The 23,708-nt window shown below is 45.6% G+C and overlaps 1 protein-coding gene and 1 non-coding gene across 2 annotated transcripts in view; one reads left to right on the top strand and one right to left on the bottom strand.

The window, feature by feature from the left end:
* Window positions 1–23,708, bottom strand: part of CISD3 (CDGSH iron sulfur domain 3) — a 186,476-nt gene that overhangs the window by 16,600 nt on the left and 146,168 nt on the right. Inside the window, exons 3-4 of the mRNA XM_077459418.1 lie at window positions 7,414–7,570; window positions 6,494–6,650 (exon numbers count right to left, since the gene is read on the bottom strand). Coding sequence (XP_077315544.1) covers window positions 6,538–6,650; window positions 7,414–7,570 — 270 coding nt within the window. The 3' untranslated portion in view covers window positions 6,494–6,537. The remainder of the gene's footprint in view (window positions 1–6,493; window positions 6,651–7,413; window positions 7,571–23,708) is intronic.
* Window positions 21,062–21,252, top strand: LOC143937529 (U2 spliceosomal RNA). Its single transcript, XR_013263666.1, has one exon. It is a non-coding gene; the product is annotated as a U2 spliceosomal RNA (small nuclear RNA).

Below are 23,708 nucleotides of genomic sequence, written 5' to 3'. Positions count from 1 at the left end.
CACAAGAGCGTAATTAGGGGAGAACTTATAAAGTGGGGCTCAAGATGGAAAAAAGAAAGGGAAGAGGAAATCAAAAATTAAAAAAAAGCTAATCTTGAAAATCAACGCAATCTCCCTCACAGCCAAGCTAGAAGATGAACTTCTACAATGTAGAACGGCCCTCGAGCAAATACTAGATATTAACCACTTCGCGCCCAGGCCAATTCTCCTCCTACATGTAAAATTCCTAATTTTTTTGCTAGAAAATTACATAGAACCCCCAAACATATATGTTTTTTTAACAAAGACCCTAGAGAATACAAAGGCGCTCATTGCAACTTTTTATCTCGCACGGTATTTGGGCAGCAATTTTTCGAACACTTTTTTTCAGAAAAAAAAAATAAAAGTTTCATGCTTAAACAAAACCCCCAAAAAACAGTAAAGTTAGCCCAATTTTTTTTGCATAGTGTGAAAGAGGAGGATACCCCGAGTAAATAGATACTCAACATGTCACGCTTCAAAATTGCACGCGCTCGTGGAATGGCGCCAAACTTTGGTATTTAAAAATCCCCAATTTTTTTACTGGTTACATATTTTGGGTTATAGTGGAGGTCTAGGGCTAGAATTATTGCTCTCGCTCCAACGTTCCCGGCGATACCTCACATGTGGGGTTTGAACACCGTTTTCATATGTGGGCGGGACTTATGTATGCGGTCGCTTCTGTGTGTGAGCTCACGGGGACAGGGGCGCTTTAAATTTTTTTTTTTTATTGTTAATTTTATTTTTATTTTTTTAGCTTTACACTTAAAAAAAAAATAAATAAAAAAAAAATGTATGACTTTTATTCCTATTACAAGGAATGTAAACATCCCTTGTAATAGGAATATGGCATGATCGGACATATTTACAGTGAGATATGGGGTCAATAAGACCCCATATCTCACCTCTAGGCTGGGAAGAATAATAATTAAAAAAAAACGATCCTGGATTCCTAGCCAGATCGGCGCCGTTAATTTGAATACCGAGGCCGGGCGTGACGTCATAACATCGCGCCCGGCCTCCGAACGATCATAGAGACTTCGGGGACGATCTAGTCCGCTGGAAATCTCTATGGTAACTTGCTGGGGCCGGCGGATCCTGTGATCAACTCACCATTGGAAACGGTGAGTCGGTAGAGGCACCGGAGGGCGGCGGGAGGGGGGGCGTCCCCTCCCGCAGCCCGTAAGAACAATCAAGCGGCAGAACAGCCTCTATGATCATTCTTATGGTGCAGGGAATCGCCAGCTGAAAACGGAAATATCTGAATGATGTCTGTGGCCTCAGGCATCATTTAGATATAACCACTGAAAGCCCATGACGTCAATAGACGTAGTATGGGCGCCAAGTGGTTAAAACCAAGAGATGATTATTATTTTAAAAACACATCTTTTACGAACAGGGCAACAAAAGCGGAAAATAACTTGCCAAAGCCTTAACGCAGCCCTAACGCAACCATTGCAAACCATATACATGCCATACAAAATTCAGATGGCTCCTTAGAACACAATCCTGAAAAAATAGCAAGCATATTCCACAAGTATTACTCTACATTATATAATCTACCCCCAACACAAACCTCCATATTTAACTCACACAAAAGATATGGCAATTACAGACTTCCCCACGAATAGCAAAATCCTGACCCTCAACACAGAAGAATCTAACCACCTTGACGAACCAATCACAATCACAGAAATACAATCAGCAATTAAAGACCTAAGGCCAGAGAAGTGTCCAGGCCCAGATGGATTCACTTCCCAATATTACAAGACTTATATACGCCTCCTCCCTAAACACCTTTTGACTGCCTTTAACCACCTATCACAGAATAAACATGATTCTAATTCCTTTTTATTGGCACATATAGCCATAGCTGCGAAACCAGACAAAGACCACACCGACTGCACCAACTTCAGACCCATCTCCCTCTTAAATGTAGATTTGAAGATATTGGCTAAAATTCTCATGAACAGATTGAAATGCCTCCTCTTGAAAATCATTGACCCTGAGCAGGTAGGCTTTATGCATGTCAGAGAAGCCAGAGATAATATTATTAAATCACTGAAATTCATTTAGCCAGAGAATCCAAGATCAAGGGCCTTCTGTCGTCCACAGATGCAGAAAAAGTCCTTTGATATCGTCTCTTGGGACTACATGCTCTCACATTGGTATGGGAAAGAACATACTGAATTGGATAGGGGCACTGTATCAAAAACCCCAAAGCTAAAGTCAAAATAAATAATACCTTCTCTAGCCCTTTTGACATAAACAACGGTACTCGACAAGGCTACCCATTATCACCTCTTCTTTTTATCTTAACTTTAGAACCCCTCGTCAGGTCCGTTAATTTAGCTACAGACATTAGAAGCTTTCAAGTAAACAAAAAAAAAAAAATAATTAGCCGCATATGCATATCTCCATACCCAACCTTAAAAAAAAAAAAATCTTACAAACGTTCAGTGAAATCTCAAATTTTAAAATGAACTGAAATCAGAAGCCCTTAACCTCACACTACCCCAAGATTTTTTTTTTTTGTGGTTGAACTTGATGGACGTGTCTTTTTCCAACCTGACTAACTATGCAACTATGTAACCATTTAAACCTGACGAAAAGCAATTGTACCTACAAATGGGAAAAGGATTCTCTCAAATATCTGGGAATTAAACTTACCCCCAACATTGACTCCTTCTATGCTACCACTACCAACTTCAAGCCACTACTAAAAACGATTGCAGAAGAACTCAAAAAATGGTCTCCAAAACCATTTGTGGTTCGGTAGAGCATCAATATTGAAAATTACAATTCTCCCAAGATTATTATATTTCTTTAACACCCTACCCATAAAAATCCCAAACTCGTTCTTCACCAAACTAACAAAAATATACAGAGAAAGTTTCTATGGGCAGATAAAAATCCCAGAATATATATTTCCACCTTCTCACCCTCCGCAAAAATAAAGGAGGAATTGGGCTCCTAGACTTCAGAAAATATCATCAAGCTACCCAAATCGCCAGACTAATAGACTGGCATTGTCATGGAAAAAATAAAGATTGGGTCCACTTAGAATCCTCTCTCAACAACCAACAATTACTCTATTAGCCATGGACAACACATTTCAAATTACCCTGCAACACAAAACACCCCCTGATTACGAACACATTAATTATCTTTCACAAACTATCCCACTCACACAAATTAGCATCAATTCCGGGTCCTTTAACCCCAATTACTAATAACCCAGATTTCATACCAGACCTACACAAAAAGAACCTCCCGAAACCCAAAAATAGCAATATACTCCTCGCATTCCATTGCCTACTCAGGAACAAGGTTAGATCACTAGATTGCCTCCAAGATGAGTTTGGTGAATCATTACCTGGCTTTTGGTCTTACATGCAGTTGAAAGACTTCTTGCAAAACAAAAAATACAAAGCCTCATACTGCCTGCCCATGGCCGCTTTAGAATCCCTATGCTACAAAAGATCCCAGGTCTTAAAAACTACCTCTCCTGCATACACATGGCTAAACTAGATGCCAGTTAAGGAGAGTAATAAGCATAGAGAAAAATGGGAACTAGCACTGGGAACCAAAATTAACGCTGGGGAAAAAAAAAAATAAAGGCCTGTATTCTGGTCCACAAATGCTCATTGAGCACCACGAAAATGCAGGAAACATCCTACAACATTTTTTATTTTTTTTGCAAATTTGTGTTTATTAACAGTTTTCAACACATGTAATACAAAACATACAAAACATATGCCCCACATCCCTCCCCCCCCCCCCCCCCAAAATCCTCTCCCGTGCAGCCCTCCAATAACACCAAATCACATACCATGTACACCAGCTGTACCTCTCAGAAAGCTTACTACCCATCAGTAATGGTGTTCCTGACCCCCGGAGAAAAGTAAGGAGCCAATAAGACTTAGAGCAGTACCCTGCCCCCTAAACTAGCCAGTTGGTTGGGGGGTCGCCCCCCCCCCCCCCCACCTAGGAATTTAATTCAAAGTGTCCTTGTTATCCAACCAGCCCTGCCACACTTTCTCAAATTTATTGGGGCATCCCCTACTTAGATATGTAGCCTTATAGAATGGTAGTGCTTTATTTATCAAGCTTTTCCAATATGATACCGTAGGCGGTTCGGGTTTTTTCCAACATAACAGAATAGCTTTGCGTGCATAAAATAAGGACAAGGAAATCATAGTTCTCTGCACCCTACGAGGCGCCAACTCCTCCACCAGCCCCAGCAGACATGCCGCAACTGTAAGAGGAATCGGCACCGAGAGTACTGTTTGTATGGTGTGCGTCACTCCCTTCCAAAAGTCCCCGATCTGCTGGCACTGCCAGAATATATGGTCAAAGTCAGCGCGATCAGCTGTACAACGCCAGCATCCCACCAATCCCGTACCATACATCCTAGCTAGTCTTACAGGGGTATAATACACCCTGTGGAGAATTTTGAATTGAATAAGTCTGTCTCTGACTGATACCAGGGTTTGAAATGGGTGATCCCACATGTCGTCCCAGTCCTCCCCCCGAAGTCTGTCACTAGGGCGCTCCAAGTGTCCCTACATTTTTGCACCGGTTTTGGCCTGTCTACGAACAGCTCTTTATAGACTGAGGACAGGGGCTTCAGCAAGTCCTCCGTCCGCAGCAACCTCTCTAGTGGAGACACTCCCAGCTCCAGCACCTCAGAACCGAACTGCGAGAGAAAGGCATGCCGCAACTGGAGGTATCGAAAAAGGTACCAATTTGGAAGGTTATATTTAACTTTCAGTTGGTCAAACATAAGTAGCTTCGTCCCCCCCCACTACATGTTTCAGTTGTTTAATGCCAACCCTGGCCCATATCACTGGGTCAGGGATCGCACCAAAATGTGGCAGTCTAGGATTAAACCAAAGAGGGGTGTCTGGTGACCAACTCTCCACTGTGTGCTTCATCAAGACCTGTGCCTTTTCCCAAGCTCTCACCGTTACTCGCATTGAAGCCGTCAGAGACTGTGAAGCCCATGGGCCCCTGTATACCAAGTAGGATAGACCTTCGTACGATCCCAGAAGGGCTGCTTTTTGTGGGATAAAGCCTGTCTGATCTATGTCCACCAATGAGGTAATAACTTGGGACAGTCCAGTAGCCAACACTTTTGTTAGGATTTTAAGATCTTGATTCAGTAGTGCTATTGGCCTATACGATGAACACGACAGGGGGTCCTTGCCTGGCTTCGGCAGCAAGATCACCTGCGCTTCCAACAGTGAGTCTGGGAGGCACTTGTGTTCTAGACAGTAACTATACAGAGTCCTTAATCTAGGCACCAGATCCTCCAGATGTAGCCTATACCATTCAACGCATAAACCGTCAGGCCCGGGAGATTTACGAGGAGGGAAGGACCGGATGGCTCTCTCTATTTCTTTGTCAGTTATGTCTGCTTCCAAAAAGTCCCTGTCCGTCGCAGACAGCACAGGGACTTCCAAAGACGCCAGTAACCTATCCAAATCTAGGAGATTATAAGTCGGGATGGGAGCATACAATGTCTTGTAATACTCCACAAAGGTGTCAAGAATAGCCGTTGGGTCCGTAAGAACATCCCCCTGATCATTTTTAATGCAGGGTATGTTGGTCTGTACTCTCTGCTCTGCCACCAACATAGCCAGCAACTTACCATTCTTATCCCCCTGCTCAAAAAGGGATTCAGCCAGCTTTGTTCTGGATGTGAGTTAAATCAGTATAATGTAGTGCTAGTACTCGTCGCGCTTCCAGCAATTCCCTATATGTGACATCAGACTGGTTGTTTGCATGTGCTAAAGCACACACCCTCTCCTTATCCTGCAATTCCTGTTCTTTCTTATTATGAGACCTGCGGGCCTGTTTGATGGCCGAAATATAATGACCCCCGCATACAGGCCTTGAATGCGTCCCATACTATGGTAGGGTCGGCGGACCCCACATTATCTTCCCAATAATTGCTAAAATGTGGTGCAACCTGAGAGGACACCTCTTCCACCTCCAACCACCCTGGGTTCAACCTCCACCCCCACCCTAGAAACCGAGGTGTGACCGATATGTACCAGCAAAGGCGTATGATCTGAAATACCACCTGCCAAATACTTAGCCCCAGCCACTATCTGTAACATTGATGCATTGGCAAAGGCCAAGTCTATCCTTGAGGAGGACCTGTGCGTTTTGGATAGGTGTGAGTAGCCTCTAGTGGTGGGGTTCTTCCAACGCCACAATTCCGTCAGGGAAGCCGCAGCCGCCCAGGCAGAGAGGTCAGCCGAAGCCACCCTAGATGCGTTGGAGGAATCCAGAGTGGTGGAGAGTATGGCATTAAAGTCCCTGGCTATAAGGAGAGGAAGGTGCATGTAAGGTGCCAATTTACTCAACAGGTCATACAAGATCTGAATCTGGAAGGGAGGTGGAACATAAACATTAACTAAAACCATCTTGCATGTGTATATATCGGCAACTACAACCAAAAACCTACCTCCCGGATCCGAGATCACATGGTGTATGGTGCAGGGTACCGCCTTACTGATTAGAATCGATACCCCCCTGGAGTAGGTGGAGTATGTTGCATGTATCGCCCTCTGAATCCAGGCTCTGCATAAGGCCAGCACTCTGCTCCCATCCAGATGAGTCTCCTGCAAGAACACCACATGGGGACTGATCGGTTTTAGAAATTGGAACATTAAAGCTCTACGGAATCTGTCATTTAGGCCTCGGACATTCCAGGAGAGCACATTAAACATTGATCCCGCCATCATCTCTTATTACCCTTTCAGATAGGCATCGAAGTATAAACCATAACATAGAGAAATACAGTAGATCTTTCCGGGCAAACATGTAGCTATGCATATAAAAGGTAATAATACTATTCTGGAGGGCTGCACTTACTAAACACCCCACCCCTTGAACCCCATTAAACACCCTGCTGCAGTGTGGCAAACCAACAAAACAGGCACACACAGCTTATCCCCAAACCTTGTCTAAAAAAAGTCCTGGAAGGCATGACCGGTGAGGCCAGAAGGACCTTCAGACAAAAAACAAAAATTCGAATCAAAAAGGTGTAGAAAAACAAAAAGTAACTGTAGTTGCTAACGATAAAACGTCTGTGTGCCCGGAGCGCCAGCTCCGCTTCCGACCCATCAGTCCTTGCTGTAGGTAGCCAGACAGTCCGTACCCCTCCTCAGTCCCCACCATCTGCTGCGCCCAGTTACATATAGGGACATAGGATGCAACAGAGGGCATTAAAGTCCCTGGCTATAAGGAGAGGAAGGTGCATGTAAGGTGCCAATTTACTCAACAGGTCATACAAGATCTGAATCTGGAAGGGAGGTGGAACATAAACATTAACTAAAACCATCTTGCATGTGTATATATCGGCAACTACAACCAAAAACCTACCTCCCGGATCCGAGATCACATGGTGTATGGTGCAGGGTACCGCCTTACTGATTAGAATCGATACCCCCCTGGAGTAGGTGGAGTATGTTGCATGTATCGCCCTCTGAATCCAGGCTCTGCATAAGGCCAGCACTCTGCTCCCATCCAGATGAGTCTCCTGCAAGAACACCACATGGGGACTGATCGGTTTTAGAAATTGGAACATTAAAGCTCTACGGAATCTGTCATTTAGGCCTCGGACATTCCAGGAGAGCACATTAAACATTGATCCCGCCATCATCTCTTATTACCCTTTCAGATAGGCATCGAAGTATAAACCATAACATAGAGAAATACAGTAGATCTTTCCGGGCAAACATGTAGCTATGCATATAAAAGGTAATAATACTATTCTGGAGGGCTGCACTTACTAAACACCCCACCCCTTGAACCCCATAAACACCCTGCTGCAGTGTGGCAAACCAACAAAACAGGCACACACAGCTTATCCCCAAACCTTGTCTAAAAAAAGTCCTGGAAGGCATGACCGGTGAGGCCAGAAGGACCTTCAGACAAAAAACAAAAATTCGAATCAAAAAGGTGTAGAAAAACAAAAAGTAACTGTAGTTGCTAACGATAAAACGTCTGTGTGCCCGGAGCGCCAGCTCCGCTTCCGACCCATCAGTCCTTGCTGTAGGTAGCCAGACAGTCCGTACCCCTCCTCAGTCCCCACCATCTGCTGCGCCCAGTTACATATAGGGACATAGGATGCAACAGAGGGCGGTACAGCCCAACATCAGGGTGCCCACAGACATGTAGGTAGGAAGAAGGGGCACCAGCCACCAAACTTCCCCCCCCCACCCCCAACCAAGGGGACCAGGCTCCATTAGCAGGTGGAACTCGACAGCGGCATAACGGGTAAGACTCAGCCCGCAGGAGCTAAAAATAGCCAAACTCCGGCAAGCAGCCGAGGAAAACAAAACAAAAACAAAAATTAAAAAAAACAAAAGAAAAAGGGCAAAAAGGAGAGAATAAGGACTTCAAACCCGCCCTAGAGCAACCAAGTATGCCTTATCTTGCCTATCATAGCGAATCTAGCCAGGCATCTGCTTCTGCAGGGGAATCAAAGAACTTTGCCGAACCCTCATGTTGTACCCGCAGCCGACTAGGATAAAGCATGGAGTACTTCAGATCCCTTTCCCGGAGCCGTCTTCTGATGTCTGTAAAGGTCTTGCGTCGTCTCTGCAGGTCAGCCGAGAAATCAGGGTAAAGATGCACCGCCGTATTCTCGAAGGGCAGGGTCTGGTGTTTGCAAGCCTCCCGCAGGATACGGTCCCTATAATTCAGGAACCGTACAAGGAAAGGCCTAGGAGGAGCCCCGGGAGGAGCCCCGGGAGGACCCCGGCTAGTTGGGACCCTGTGAGCCCTTTCCACCGCATAGGTTGGTGGAACCTCAGTCAAGTGAAGGAGTGTCTTAAAGAAGCCCTGCGCAAATTCAGCTGGTTGCTCCCCTTCCGCCCCCTCTGGAAGGCCCAGGACCCTGACATTGTTCCTCCTTAGGCGATTTTCTGCATCATCTGATTTAGCCACCAGATTTTGAACAGTACGTTGTAGATTGTGGATGGCTTCATCATGGCGGTGAGTAACGTCCTCTGCCGCTGAGATGCGCGATTCGGTTTCAGAAAGTCTGCCCCTAAACTTGTCCAAGTCTGCTCTTATGAGATTGCATTCCTCCGCCAGATGGTCTATGCGGACCAGCAATAAGGTTCTGCTTTGCTAAATTGCCGCTAGGATAACAGCAGTATAATTCGCTGGAGGGTTTGCCAGCACGGGCGGAGCCATAGCCAGCGGCGCCGCCTGCTCCATGTCCGCCATCAGCGCCTTAAATTGATTAAAAAAGTCACTTGGACACTGCGCAGGCTGCGGCGAAGCCTTCTTAACGGCAGACTTGCCTTTGGAGGACATGAGGGGTTATACAAGCAGGCCAAGCTTGTGCAAGGTGGGAAGTGGGCAGGGAAGTGTACCCCTTTAAAAGTTTCCAGCCACAGGATGACAAAACAATCAGCAAGGATGACTGAGGGCACAGCTCTAATGTTTCCCTGGTGGCAAACTGCTACTGAAGGACTAGAAAGGGAGCAAACACAGTCCGGTAGTATGTAGAGTGAGCACGGTATTCCCCTTTAAAAGTGTCCAGCCACAGGATGACAAAGTAATCAGCAAGGATGACTGAGGGCTCAGCACTAATAGATCCCTGGTGGCAAAATACTACTGGAGGGCTGGAAAGAGAGCAGACACAGTCCGGCAGTATGTAGAGTGAGCAAGGTATTCCCCTTTACTTTGTCATCCTGTGGCTGGACACTTTTAAACAGCAAGGATGACTGAGGGCTCAGCTCAAATCCTTCCCTGGTGGTAAAATGCTACTGGAGGGCTTGAAAGAGAGCAGACACAGTCCGGCAGCATGTAGAGTGAGCAAGATATTCCCCTTTAAAAGTGTCCAGCCACAGGATGACAAAGTAATCAGCAAGGATGACTGAGGGCTCAGCACTAATAGTTCCCTGGTGGCAAAATGCTACTGGAGGGCTTGAAAGAGAGCAGACACAGTCCGGCAGTATGTGGAGTGAGCAGGGTATTCCCCTTTAAAAGTGTCCAGCCATATACACACAGGGGGAGCAAGCAGGGATGGTAAAATAGACTGTGGCCAAGCTCAACCGCACTCCCCCCAGCCACCAGGCCTCAAAGATGGTGGCTGGTCACAACAATCTAGCTAGGCCGCAACCAAACGGGCCCACAGAGTACCCCCAATCTCCGGAATAACAGGCCTGGCCGGTCCCTGGGATGTCCTGGGATGAGGAGGGAAGCCTTTCAGCGTCTCTGGGTCCTTCAGCAGAGAGGATTGCACAGGATTGTAATCAGGATTCCTGGAGCTCCAACAGCACATGTCCTCCCTGTATCACATCCGGACACGCCCCATCCTACAACATTTTTAACACAAATGGTATGTGACACCGCAGAGGGCCAGGGGGTGGTTCCCCCTCCACCACGGATTTATGCTGGAGATGTAGTAAAGAAACAGGTACTTTTAGCCCCCATACACACTATCAGTTTTTCTCCTGAGTTTTTCCTTCAGTGCAAGGGCCTGCCTGATTGCATACAAATTGAAACTCCTAAGGTTTGACCTCATATGATATGGTTTTGGTAAATCTGAAGGAAAAAACTCAGCAGAAAAACTGATAGTGTGTATGGGTCTTTATACATATTTGGTGGACACGTCCCCCAATCAATGACCTTTGGAACAAAATAATACATTGGATTAAACACGTCACAGAAACTAAATTAAACCTCAACACTGCAGCTTGCCTACTACATATCAATTCTTGCCCTTTAAGCAAATACAAGAAAACTCTCACAAAACATTTGTTAAATGCAGCAAAATCTTTAATTCCTCTACATTGGAAATCCACCACCATATCGAAGGTCAGAGATTGGCTGGACAAAGTACAATATATACACAAAACGGAAGAGATATCCTCCATGAAAGGGGAAAATAACGCCACATTTAATAAAATGTGGCAACTGTGGTGGTTCTTTATACACTCAGATGAATTTTTAACTGCTTATGCATGATTACAATATCCTATTGTTACTCTTAATCAGGTTTTTATAGCGCTAGGTACCCCGATATACTACCCAATAATGGTTTTAACCCCCTGATTTCCGCTAGTTAACCCTTTCACCCCCTTTTGCCAGTGTCACTAAGCGATAATTTTTCTGATCGCTGCATCAGTGTCGCTAGTGTCGCTAGGTAGCTAGTTATTTTTTTAGGTTCACCGCCAGGTTTTTATAGCGCTAGGTACCCCGATATACTACCCAATAATGGTTTTAACCCCCTGATTGCTGCTAGTTAACCCTTTTACCAGCGATCACAGTATAAGTGTCACTGGTGACGCTGGTTAGCCAGTTAGTTATTTAGGTTCCCCGTCAGGTTTTTATATAGCGCCAGGGACCCCCATATACTACCTAATAAAAAATTGAACCCCCTGATTGCCCCTAGTTAACCCTTTCACCACTGATCACCGTATAAGTGTTACGGGTGACTCTGGTTAGTTTGTTTTTTATAGCATCAGGGCACCCACCATTTATTACCCAATAAAGGTTTAACCCCCTGATCACCCGGCGGGTGATATCAATTAGGTTTTAGGGTCAGGGTCTGCGTCGCCCCAGGCAGCGCTAGGTTAGTGCCAGTACCGCTAACACCCACACGCAAAGCATACACCTCCCGTAGTGCTATAGAATCTGAACAGATCAATATCTGATCTGATCAGATCTATACTAGCGTCCCCAGCAGTTTAGGGTTCCAAAAAAACGCATTGTTAGCGGGATCAGCCCAGATACCTGCTAGCACCTGCGTTTTGCCCCTCTGCCCAGCCCACCCAAGTGCAATATCGATCGATCACTGTCACTTACAAAACACTAAACACATAACTGCAGCGATCGCAGAGTCAGGCCTGATCCCTGCCATCGCTAACAGGTTTTTTGGTAGCATTTTATATTTAAATCTGGAAGGCAGTGCTTGGTTTTCGGGGTCCCGTACGTGGCTAGGCTCCCAAAAAGTCCCCCACATGTGGTATCCCCGTACTCAGGAGAAGCAGCAGAATTTATTTTGGGGTGTCATTTCACATATGCCCATAGCATGTGTGAGCAATATATCATTTAGTGACAACTTGGTGCAAAAAAAAAAGTTTGTAATATTCCCGCAACTTTTGGCAAAATATAAAATATTCCATGGACTCAACATGCCTCTAAGTAAATAGCTTGGGGTGTCTACTTTCCAAAATGGGGTCATTTTGGGGGGTTTTGTGCTATTTTGGCATTTTATGGCCTTCGAAACTGTGATAGGTAGTGAGGAGTTAAATCAAAAATTTGCACCCTTAGAAATCCTGAAGGTGGTGATTGGTTTTCGGGGTGCCGTGCGCGACTAGACTCCCAAAAAGTCCCACACATGTGGTATCCCCATACTCGGGAGAAGTAGCGGAATATATTTTGGGGTGCAATTCCACATATAACCATGGCATGTGTGAGCAACATATCATTTAGTGACAACTTTTTGTAAAAAAAAATTTTTTATTTATTTTTTGTCATTATTCAATCCCTTAGGACAAAAAAAATAAATATTCAATGGGCTCAACATACCCATCAGCAATTTCCTTGGGGTATCTACTTTCCAAAATGGGGTCATTTGGGGGGGATTTGTACTGCCCTGCCATTTTAGCACCTCAAGAAATGAGATCGGCAGTCATAAATTAAAAGCTGTGTAAATTCCAGAAAATGTACTCTAGTTTGTAGACGCTATAACTTTTACGCAAACCAAAAAATATACGCTTATTGACATTTTTTTTACTAAAGACATGTGGCTGAATACATTTTGCCCTCAATGTATGACTAAAATTTAGTTTATTCGATTTTTCTTATAACAAAAAGAAGAAAATATCTTTTTTTTTTTTTAAATTTTCGCTCTTTTTCCATTTATATCGCAAAAAAAAAAAATCGCAGAGGCAATCTATCTATTTGTGGGAAGAAAAGGACGCAAATTTTGTTTGGGTGCAATATTGCATGACCGCGCAATTACCAGTTAAAGCAGCGCAGTGCGAAATTGCAAAAAGACCTCTGGTCCTTAAGGTGTTTATTGGTCCGGAGCTGAAGTGGTTAAAATACCATTAATCATTTAGAAAAAAAAACACTAATCTACACTAACAATGTTACTGCACTAATCCTCAGTAGTGCACCACTTTAAAGATAAATTGTTATATATACGTAGGCACATGTCCCCTTAAGAGCCGGTTCACACAGGGGCGACTCATTTCCGACTTCAGGTGGCCCCTAGTCGCCTTAAGTCGCGCTATATGTAAAAATCAATGTAAGTGAATGAGAGCCGTCTTAATGCACACTACTGAAGTCGCTCCGACTTCAGAAAAGGTTCCTGTACTACTTCAATCCGACTTGTAGGCGACTGGTACCCATTTATTTCAATGGAGGTCGCCTCCAAGTCGGATCTCCGTCTCCGGCTCTCAAGAGGGAACTCCACGGCCTTTGGTTGTCGGGGTCTGCGGGCGGGGGCTTATCGGAATCCGTGAGCCCCCTTTAATAAGGGGGCCCCCGGATCCCAGCCCCCCACCCTATGTGAATGAGTATGGGGTACAATGTACCCCTACCCATTCACCTGTGAAAAAAAAAAAAAAACACAACACGCAAGGGTTAAAATAGTGACAGAAGACCGGGCCACCGCTTGTAAAAGAGCTAGAAGAAGGCACGGTGGCCCGGCAAGAAGAACAGAAGAGGGGTACAAGACCCCCGAAGTCGGAAGAGGGCGGCGGCGGAGAATGCCGGGCTCCTCCGCTAGTAAAAGAGCTAGCAGAAGATAGCGGAGGAGTCCGGCGAGAAGACCCCCGAAGACGGAAGAAGACCCCTGGAGCTGTGCAATAAACTATTTTAACCCTTGTGAGTTGTGTATTTTTTTTTTACATTTTTTTTTTCACAGGTGAATGGGTAGGGGTACATTGTACCCCATACTCATTCACATAGGGTGGAGGGCTGGGATCCGGGGGCCCCCTTATTAAAGGGGGCTCACAGATTCCGATAAGCCCCCCGCCCGCAGACCCCAACAACCAACGGCCAGGGTTGTCGGGAAGAGGCCCTTGTCCTCATCAACATGGGGACAAGATGCTTTGGGGTGGGGGGCCGTGCGGTCTCCCCTTCCCCAAGGCACCCTCCATGTTGAGGGCACGCGGCCTGGTACGGCTCGGGGGGGGCGCTCACTCGTCCCCACCCCCTTTCCTGGCCGGCTGGGTAGCGGGCTCGGATAAGGGTCTGGTATGGATCTGGGGGGGACCCCCACGCCATATTTTCAGCGTAGGGGGTTCCCCTTAAAATCCATACCAGACCTAAGGGCCTGGTATGCTCTCGGAGGGGAAGCCATGCCTTTTTTTTTTCAATTTGGCGTGGAGTTCCCCCTTTAGAGCTTATTCTACGATTGGCCACGGCAAAAGTCGCCTGGCCTGGGGCGACTTAAAGTCGTGTCGCAAGTCGTGTCCAAGTTGCCTCCAAAAGTCGTGTTGGAAGTCGTGTCGCCCCTGTGTGAACCGGCTCTAAGGGTAGGACCACAGCATCACCATTCACTTGCATCCAGGCAGTTCCTACTGGGTGGTGTGATGACGCCACTAGGCATTCATCACACTTGTTTTTGTTGTATTGATGGTTAAGACTACATAAATGTTGCACAGCACTTTAGAAGTTATTGATTCATGGTTTGATGTGGGAACACATTTTAGTGCTTTGTAGCAACATTCAGTGAATTTGGAGGAACATTTTCACCAAATATGTGGTTTGTTTTCTGTGCCGTTTTTAAACATTGGGTGTGCAGCAGAGTTTTTTTTTTTCCCTTTTATTACTAGTCTTAGGATACCAACACTAAGCCCACTGTATCACAACAGCAGGAACAGGACAGGACTATTGGGAACTTCCCCTGTCCTCTTGTATATAGCGTAAGGGCTCTTGCACACAGTACCGATGTATGAACATCAGATCCTTGGCAGAAGATTCCTGCATAAAAACACAAGGAGAGACAGTATAGTAAATGCATGTTTTCACACACTCGCAAAAATTCTTCTAGTTTTTGTTAGGATGTGCCGTACACGTGTTTTTGTGCTTAAACATGTAAAATACTGTCTGGAAATGCAGATTTTTAAATTGACATATATGCCTGTGTGTACAGGCACATTAAAAACAATGGGCTGCATTTACAACAGAAAAAAAAACACACACACACACACACACACACACACACACACACACCCCCTGTATCGTGAAAAAACATTGCATTTTTAGGCATGCATATGCAGGAGGCCTTAAAGTGCTGCACAAGCCAAGAGCATACAGTGAGGGGAAAAAAGGATTTGATCCCCTGCTGATTTTGTACATTTTCCACCTGACAAAGAAATGATCAGTCTAGATTTTTAGTGGCAAGTTTATTTTAACAGTGAGAGATAGAACAAAAAAATACAGAAAAATACATTTTAAAAACGTTATAAATTGATTTTGCATTTTAATGAGTGAAATATGTATTTGATAACCCTATCAATCAGCAAGATTTCTGGCTCCCGTGTGCCTTCTATATAGTTATTGGAGCGGAGATTAGGAGCACTCTCAAGGCTGGGTTCACATTAGTGCGAATTGGATGCAGGTTACCCGCATTCAATTTGCATAGCAGGGGAGTGGTGCTGGGCTCTCAACAGAGCCAGTTCACACATCTCCTCCTCTCACGATGGCTGCGGAGAGAATTTCACAGGGGTCCTGTGCATCTTTGACTCCATTTCAGATCTGAATTCATGCTAAATTCCTGCCCAATTCGTCCCTGAAACAGAGAACAGGGATGCTCTGGACCCCTTCTGTGAGCCACATGCAAATTAAGTGTAAACCCAGCCTAAAGGGAGTGCTCCTAATCACAGCTTGTTACCTGTTGTAAAAGAAAAAAAAAAAAAAGACATCCGTCCACAGGGACAAGATTGTAGACATACACATGCCTGGAATGGGCTACAACAGTGGTCCCCAACCTTTTTGGCACCAGGGACCGGCTGCATGGAAGAAAATTGTGCCAAGGACCGGGGGGTCACAGTTTTTCGCGGGCAATGGCTGGTGTTAGCGCTTCAATCAATACGGCACCATGCGTGATATGGTGTCAGGGTAATTGAAGTACATTTCTATTATTACATTGCAGTACTAAATGAAATAGTTCAACTCACCATAATGTAGAATCAGTGGGAGCCATGAGCGTGTCATTTGCCACTGTCACCTGCCACCAGATGTGGAATGTTACTTGCCATGCTGCCTGCTACAAGATGTGGATTGTCACTTTCCACATCACCTGCCACAAGATGTGGATTGTCACTTTTCCCATCACCTGCCACGCTGCCTGCCACAAGATGTGGATTGTCACTTTTCACATCACCTGCCACGCTGCCTGCCACAAGATGTGGATTGTCACTTGCCATGCCCCCTGCCACGTTGCCTGTCACCAGATGAGGAATGTTACTTGCCACATCACCTGCCACCAGATGTGGAATGTTACTTGCCATGCTGCCTGCTACAAGATGTGGATTGTCACTTTCCACATCACCTGCCACGCTGCCTGCCACAAGATGTGGATTGTCACTTGCCATGCCCCCTGTCACTTTGCCTACCACCAGATGTGGAATGTCACTTGCCACATCACCTGCCACGCTGCCTGCCACAAGATGTGGATTGTCACTTGCCATGCCCCCTGCCACTTTGCCTACCACCAGATGTGGAATGTCACTTGCCACATCACCTGCCACGCTGCCTGCCACAAGATGTGGATTGTCACTTGCCATGCCCCCTGCCACTTTGCCTACCACCAGATGTGGAATGTCACTTGCCACATCACCTGTTACGCTGCCTGCCACAAGATGTGGATTGTCACTTGCCACTTTGCCTGCCACCAGATGAGGAATGTTACTTGCCACATCACCTGCCACCAGATGCAGAGTGAGTGGAGTGCCCCTGTGATATGTCAGGCAGACAGCTGAGGGGGTGAGCTACAAGTCCCAGCACACCCTACCTGTACTCCCACACACAGCTCACCTGTCACTGATGACATCACTTCTCTGTGGGATCGCCCCTCTGGATGGCAGGGTGTCTGCCTCCTCATGCTACAGCAGGTCTTACCTGGCAGAGGGAGGTGCTGGGACTCCTTCAGCTGGCACTCAGCCATTCTTGATTAGCTGTCCAGGGCGTGGGGAATCTGCGGCGCTGAACAGTTAATTTTCTCACCGTGAGAAGCCGCAGGAGAGCGGTAATGCGGGGCGGGCAGTGAGAGATGATGTCATCTCCCTGCTCCCCGCCGCACCTCCGACACTGAGATAGAAAACTGGCTGTGAGAAGAGCAGTGATGCGGGGGCGGAGAGAGATGATATCATCTCTGCTTGCCCGCTCGCTCGCTTCTTCTATTCAGTGTCCACCCAGCTCTCTTATGCCGGCAGCTGAGCATGTATCTTGCTGGCCACCCCCACCCACGGCCCTGCTGCAGAAGGGCCATGGCCCGGTAGTGGGCCGCGGACCGGGGGTTGACAACCCCTGGGCTACAAGACCATTGCCAAGCAGCTTGGTGAGAGGGTGACAACAGTTGGTGCAATATTTTGCAAACAGAAGAAACACAAAATAACTGTCAATCTCCCCCAGTCTGAGGCTCCATGCAAGAGCTCACCTTGTGGACTTTCAATGATCATGAGAACGGAGAGCAATCAGTCCAGAATGGTAACACACTACGCCACGAAGGACTGAAATCCTGCAGCGCCCACAAGGTCTCCCTTCTCAAGAAAGTACATGTACAGGCCCGTTTGAAGTTTGCTAATGAACAACTGAATGTTTTAGAGGAGAACTGGGTGAAAGTGATGTGATCAGATGAGACTAAATGTGAGCGCTTTGGCATCAACTCAACTCGCCGTGTTTGGATGAGGAGGAAAGCTGCTCTATGATCCCAAGAACACCATCTCCACTGTCCACTGGAGATGGAACCATTATGCTTTGGGGGTGTTTTTCAGCTAAGGGGACAGGACAACTTCATTGCATCAAAGGGACGATGGATGGGGCCATTTACCGTCAAATCTCGAGTGAGCACTGTCAAATCTTGAGCGAGAACCTCATTCCCTCAGCCAAGGCATTGAAAATGGGTCATGGATGGGTATTCCAGCATGACAATGACCCAAAACACGGAGTCAAGGCAACAAAGGAGTGGCTCAAGAAGAAGCACATTAGGGTCCTGGAGTGGCCTAACCAGTCTTCAGACCTTATTTTCTATGGGATTATGTGGAGGTAGCTGAAGGTTCGGGTTACCAAATGTGAGCCTTGAAACCTTAAAGCGTTTGTTACCCTAGGAAAAAAAAAAAATAGATCCTATTCCTTTAACCACTTCAGCCCCGGAAGGATTTGCACCCTTAATGACCAGGCTATTTTTTGCGATACGGTACTGCGTCACTTAAACTGAAAATTGTACCGTCGTGCAATGCTGCACCAAATGATCGTATATTGATTAGTTTGCGCAAAAGTTATATCGTCTACAAACTATGGGAATAAATTTATGGCATTCTTATCTAGTAATTGCGGCGAACTGCGATTTTTAGCGGGACTGCGACATTGCAGCAGGCAGATCGGAACACTTTACTTGCTCTTACTTTACTCACTTAACACTTTTTTGGGACCACTGCCATTTATACAGCAATCAGTGCTATAAAAATGCACTGATTACTGTGTAAATGTCACTGTCATGGAAGGGGTTAACACTAGTGGGCGATTAAGGAGGTTAAGCGTGTTCCCTATGGGATGTGACTGACTAGAGGACCCGCCAGATGGCTGTTCCTACTTAGTGGGAACACACAAACTCTCCTCCCCTGTCAGAACAAGGATTTGTTTACACACAGACACACACACACACACACACACACAAAACCCTGTTCTGGCTCTCGTGCCAGTGATCGCGGGTGGCTTAAAGGAGCCGCCATACATATATACAGCGATTCACGTGGGGGAGCCAACCTGCCGCCGTATAGGTATGGGAGCCAGTCGGGAAGTGGTTAAAGCATGTTATGTTACACGGTGCTTGTGCTGTGTAATTTGCCCCCCCTGCTGTTTTGTTTTATATGTTTTATATAATCCTAATCATATGTTTTATATAATCCTGTGGGTTAACAATCACTTTAATGACTTGGAGAGGATCTGCAAAGAGGAGTGGGACAAAATCCCTTATGAGAGGTGTGCAAACCTGGTGGCCAACTTCAAGAAACATCTGACTTCTGTTTGCCAACATGGGGTTTGCCACCAAGCACCATATCATATTTTGCAAAGGAGTCAAATAATTATTTCACTCATTAACCACTTCAGCCCCAGACCAATTGTCAGCCTAAGGACCAGAGGTCTTTTTACAATTTCTGTAAATGTAATTTTACCACATTGCTTTAACTGGTAATTGCATGGTCATGCAATGTTGTACCGAAACGAAATTTGCGTCCTTTTCTTCCCACAAATAGAGCTTTCTTTTGATGGTATTTGATTGCCTCTGCGATTTTTATTTTTTGTGATATAAATGGAAAAAAATATTTTTTACTTTTTGTTATAAGAAAAATCGAATAAACTCAATTTTAGTCATACATTGAGGGCAAAATGTATTCAGCCACATGTCTTTAGTAAAAAAAAATGTCAATAAGCGTATATTTTTTGGTTTGCGCAAAAGTTATAGCATCTACAAACTAGAGTACATTTTCTGGAATTTACACAGCTTTTAATTTAGGACTGCCCATCTCATTTCTTGAGGTGCTAAAATGGCAGGGCAGTACAAACCCCCCCAAATGACCCCATTTTGGAAAGTAGACACCCCAAGGAAATTGCTGAGGGGCATGTTGAGCCCATTGAATATTTTTTTTTGTCCCAAGTGATTGAATAATGACAAAAAAAAAAAAAGTTTACAAAAAGTTGTCACTAAATTATATATTTGCTCACACATGCCATAGTTATTTGCCCCCCAAAATATATTCTGCTGCTTCTCTTGAGTACGGGGATACCACATATGTGGGACTTTTTGGGAGTCTAGCCGCGTACGGCACCCCAAAAACCAATCACTGCCTTCAGGATTTCTAAGGGTGCAAATTTTTGATTTCACTCCTCACTACCTATCACAGTTTTGAAGGCCATAAAATGCCAAAATAGCACAAACCCCCCCCAAATGACCCCATTTTGGAAAGTAGACACCCCAAGATATTTACTGAGAGGCATGTTGAGTCCATGAAATATTTTATATTTTGCCACAAGTTGCAGGAATATTACAAATTTTTTTTTTGCACAAAGTTGTCACTTAATGATATATTGCTCACACATGCTATGGGAATAAGTGAAATTACACCCCAAAATAAATTCTGCTGCTTCTCCCGAGTACGGGGATACCACATATGGGGGACTTTTTGGGAGCCTAGCCACATACGGGACCCCAAAAGCCAAGCACTGCCTTCCGGATTTAAATATAAAACGCTAACAAAAAAAAACAACTGTTAGCGATCGCAGGGATCAGGCCTGACTCTGCGAACGCTGCATTTATGTGCTTAGTGTTTTGTAAGTGACAGTGATCGATCGATCGATACTGCACTTGGGTGGGCTGGGTGGAGGGGCAAAATGCAGGTGCTAGCAGGTATCTGAGCTGATCCCACTAACAATGTGTTTTTTTGGAACCCTAAACTGCTGGGGACGCTAGTATAGATCTGATCAGAACAGATATTGATCTGTTCAGATTCTATACCACTACGGGAGGTTTATACTTTGCGCGTGGGTGTTAGCAGTACTGGCACTAACCTAGCGCTGCCTGGGGCGACGCAGACCCTGACCCTAAAACCTAATTGATATCACCCGCCGGGTGGTCAGGGGGTTAAACCTTTATTGGGTAATAAATGGTGGGTGCCCTGATGCTATAAAAAGCAAACTAACTAACCAGAGTCACCCGTAAGACTTATACGGTGATCACTGGTGAAAGGGTTAACTAGGGGCAATCAGGGGGTTCAAATTTTTATTAGGTAGTATATGGGGGTCCCTGGCGCTATATAAAAACCTGACGGGGATCGCTTCTCGGCCTTTTGGCTAAGATCAAGTGTAGTATCTGTTCTTATCAGTTTAATATCTGATACGTCCCCTATCTGGGGACCATATATTAAATGGATTTTTAGAACAGGGAGATGGAAGAAGAGCTTGCTCTGTCCACTCCACACATCGACCTGGTATTGCAGTACCTCCAGGACCGGTGCACAAAAAAAAAAAAAAAAAAAAACCTGACGGGGAACCTAAATAACTAACTGGCTAACCAGCGTCACCAGTGGCACTTATGCGGTGATCGCTGGTGAAAGGGTTAACTAGGGGCAATCAGGGGGTTAAAACCGTTATTGGGTAGTATATGGGGGTACCTAGCGTTATAAAAACCTGGAGGTGAACCTAAAAAAATAACTAGCTACCTAGCGGCACCAGTGACACCAATGCAGCGATCAGAAAAACGATTGCTTAGTGAAACTGGCAAAAGGGGGTGAAAGGGTTAACTAGGGGCAATCAGGGGGTTAAAACCATTATTGGGTAGTATATCGGGGCACCTAGCGCTATAAAAACCTGGCGGTGAACCAGGGGGGGCGATGGGGGGGGGGGGGGATTTGTGTGCCTATGTGTACCTACATGTCAGTGTAGTGTTGGTGCACACTTACTTTCTGTGTTCTCCTCGTAGTCCGGTCAAAAAGACCGCCCCGAGGAGAATGACATCACTTCCTCCCTGCCTGTGTTTACTATACACAGCAGGGGAAGCTTCTCATTCGCCAGGAGCGATCGAGAGGGGATAGCCAGAAACCAACGGCCATCCCCTCATCCCAGTTTGCTCCTGCAGCGAAACGGACTGCCGCATCCAGCGGGAGGGGGTCCGATCGGACCCCCCACTCGCTGGAAGGCGAGCACGTACATGTACGTGCTTGTGCCTGTCGGTGCCATTGCACCGATGTACATTGCCATGCGGCGGTCCTTAAGTGGTTAAAATGCAAATCAATTTATAACTTTTTTGAAACACGTTTTTCTGGATTTTTTTGTTGTCATAAGGGGAAATATCACACCAACCTTAGTCACCCGCTCACCCAGCTGTGGAGGGTAGGCATCGGCATGCGGAGGGTAGTTTGTCAGCGCATTATTTCTATTATTACATTGTAGTAATAAATAAAATAGTACAACTCACCATAATTCAGAATTAATGGGAGCTCTGAGTGTGTCACTTGCCACGTCACCTGGCACCAGATGCGGACTGTCACTTGCCACGCTGCCTGCCACTGCATTGGTTGCAGCACTGGTCCATCTAGCACAGAGGGGTGCAGATTGAAGGCAGGAGAGCGGTGAGATGATGTCATCTCTCTGCTCCCTGCCGCACTTCTGTCATGGAGACTGACAGGGCAGAAAAGCAGCGATGCGGGGGGGGGTGTCGGAGGCTGATGTAATCTCTCTGCCACACCTCCGACATCGAGGCCGACAGGGCAGAAGAGCAAAGATGCGGGGGCGGGGAGAGATGATGTCACCCACTATGATGCCTGCCCGCTCATCTCTTCCACCCGGCGCTCATATACTGGCCGCCAGGCTCTCTTGCCACCCGTGGCCCAGCTGCAGAAAGGCCACGGTCCGGGGGTTGAAGTGCAGTTGTGCCATTTAAGGGCTTTTGGCCCACTTTTATTAAACAAAATAAACGAACAGTCCATCCAGAATTCTTATGCATGGGTTTCAACTTTACAATAATAATCACAAACGGAAAATACAGAGCCTCCTGGCTTATACTGTACATAGTCATGCGGCTACTTAAAAGACACTATAAAAACATGTAAAAAGATTACAAGAACTTTTTGGTAAACTTATAAAAAAGTAATAACATTCAAAATCTAAGCAGCGCTCCCGTCAACTTAGCACAAATGATGTAAATATACATAATTAGATTGTATATATTCCCATATAAATCAAATACTGTCGCTGCAAAATTGTTTAAATTGTTTAAATGTTTAAACAGTCCATATGTTTAAAAGCATATAAGTGCTGAAAAAACAGAGAAGTCCGTAAGAAGGCTGTAGAGGGTGAATCTCGTGGATATAGGTAGAAAATTAGTGCACTTCACACAAAAACCTCCACACGGTGCTCCACACGTCCCCCAAGGGGTTAAACTCACCAGAAAGCTGCGTATAACGAGCCTTACTCCAACTATCAGATCAGCACATCCACTTCTGATTTGCACGTCCGTCATCCGGCAGTAGGCAGCAGAGAGTTACGTATACTGAGCCTTACTCCAACTATCAGATCAACACCTCCACTTCTGGTTTACACCTCCGTTATTCAGCAGTAGCAGTAGTATCCTTGCCTTCAGTGATATAAGGTAAGCCTTGCTTGTTTTCAAATACTTTTTTCAACCTTTGTTAGTGAATCTTGCCAACTTCGGCTCACATGAAGTGTGAAAGAGACTACGATACCTGCTGCTGTAAATACTTGGGTTAGCCTGATGGAACTTCCTAGAGAATAACTTCCTAGGGAATAAGGTGCAGTTATTCCCTAGGAAGTTCCATCAGGCTAACCCAAGTATTTACAGCAGCAGGTATCGTAGTCTCTTTCGCACTTCATGTGAGCTGAAGTTGGCAAGATTCACTAACAAAGGTTGAAAAAAGTATTTGAAAACAAGGCTTACCTTATATCACTGAAGGTGAGGATAC

Source organism: Lithobates pipiens, unplaced genomic scaffold, assembly GCF_037356315.1.
Source record: "Lithobates pipiens isolate NorthernLeopardFrog02 unplaced genomic scaffold, aLitPip1_a1.2 Scaffold_28, whole genome shotgun sequence".
In the NCBI taxonomy this organism is placed as follows: Eukaryota; Metazoa; Chordata; class Amphibia; order Anura; family Ranidae; genus Lithobates; species Lithobates pipiens.
The sequence above is the reverse complement of the archived record's forward strand: the minus strand, read 5'-3'. Positions and strand labels throughout refer to the sequence as shown.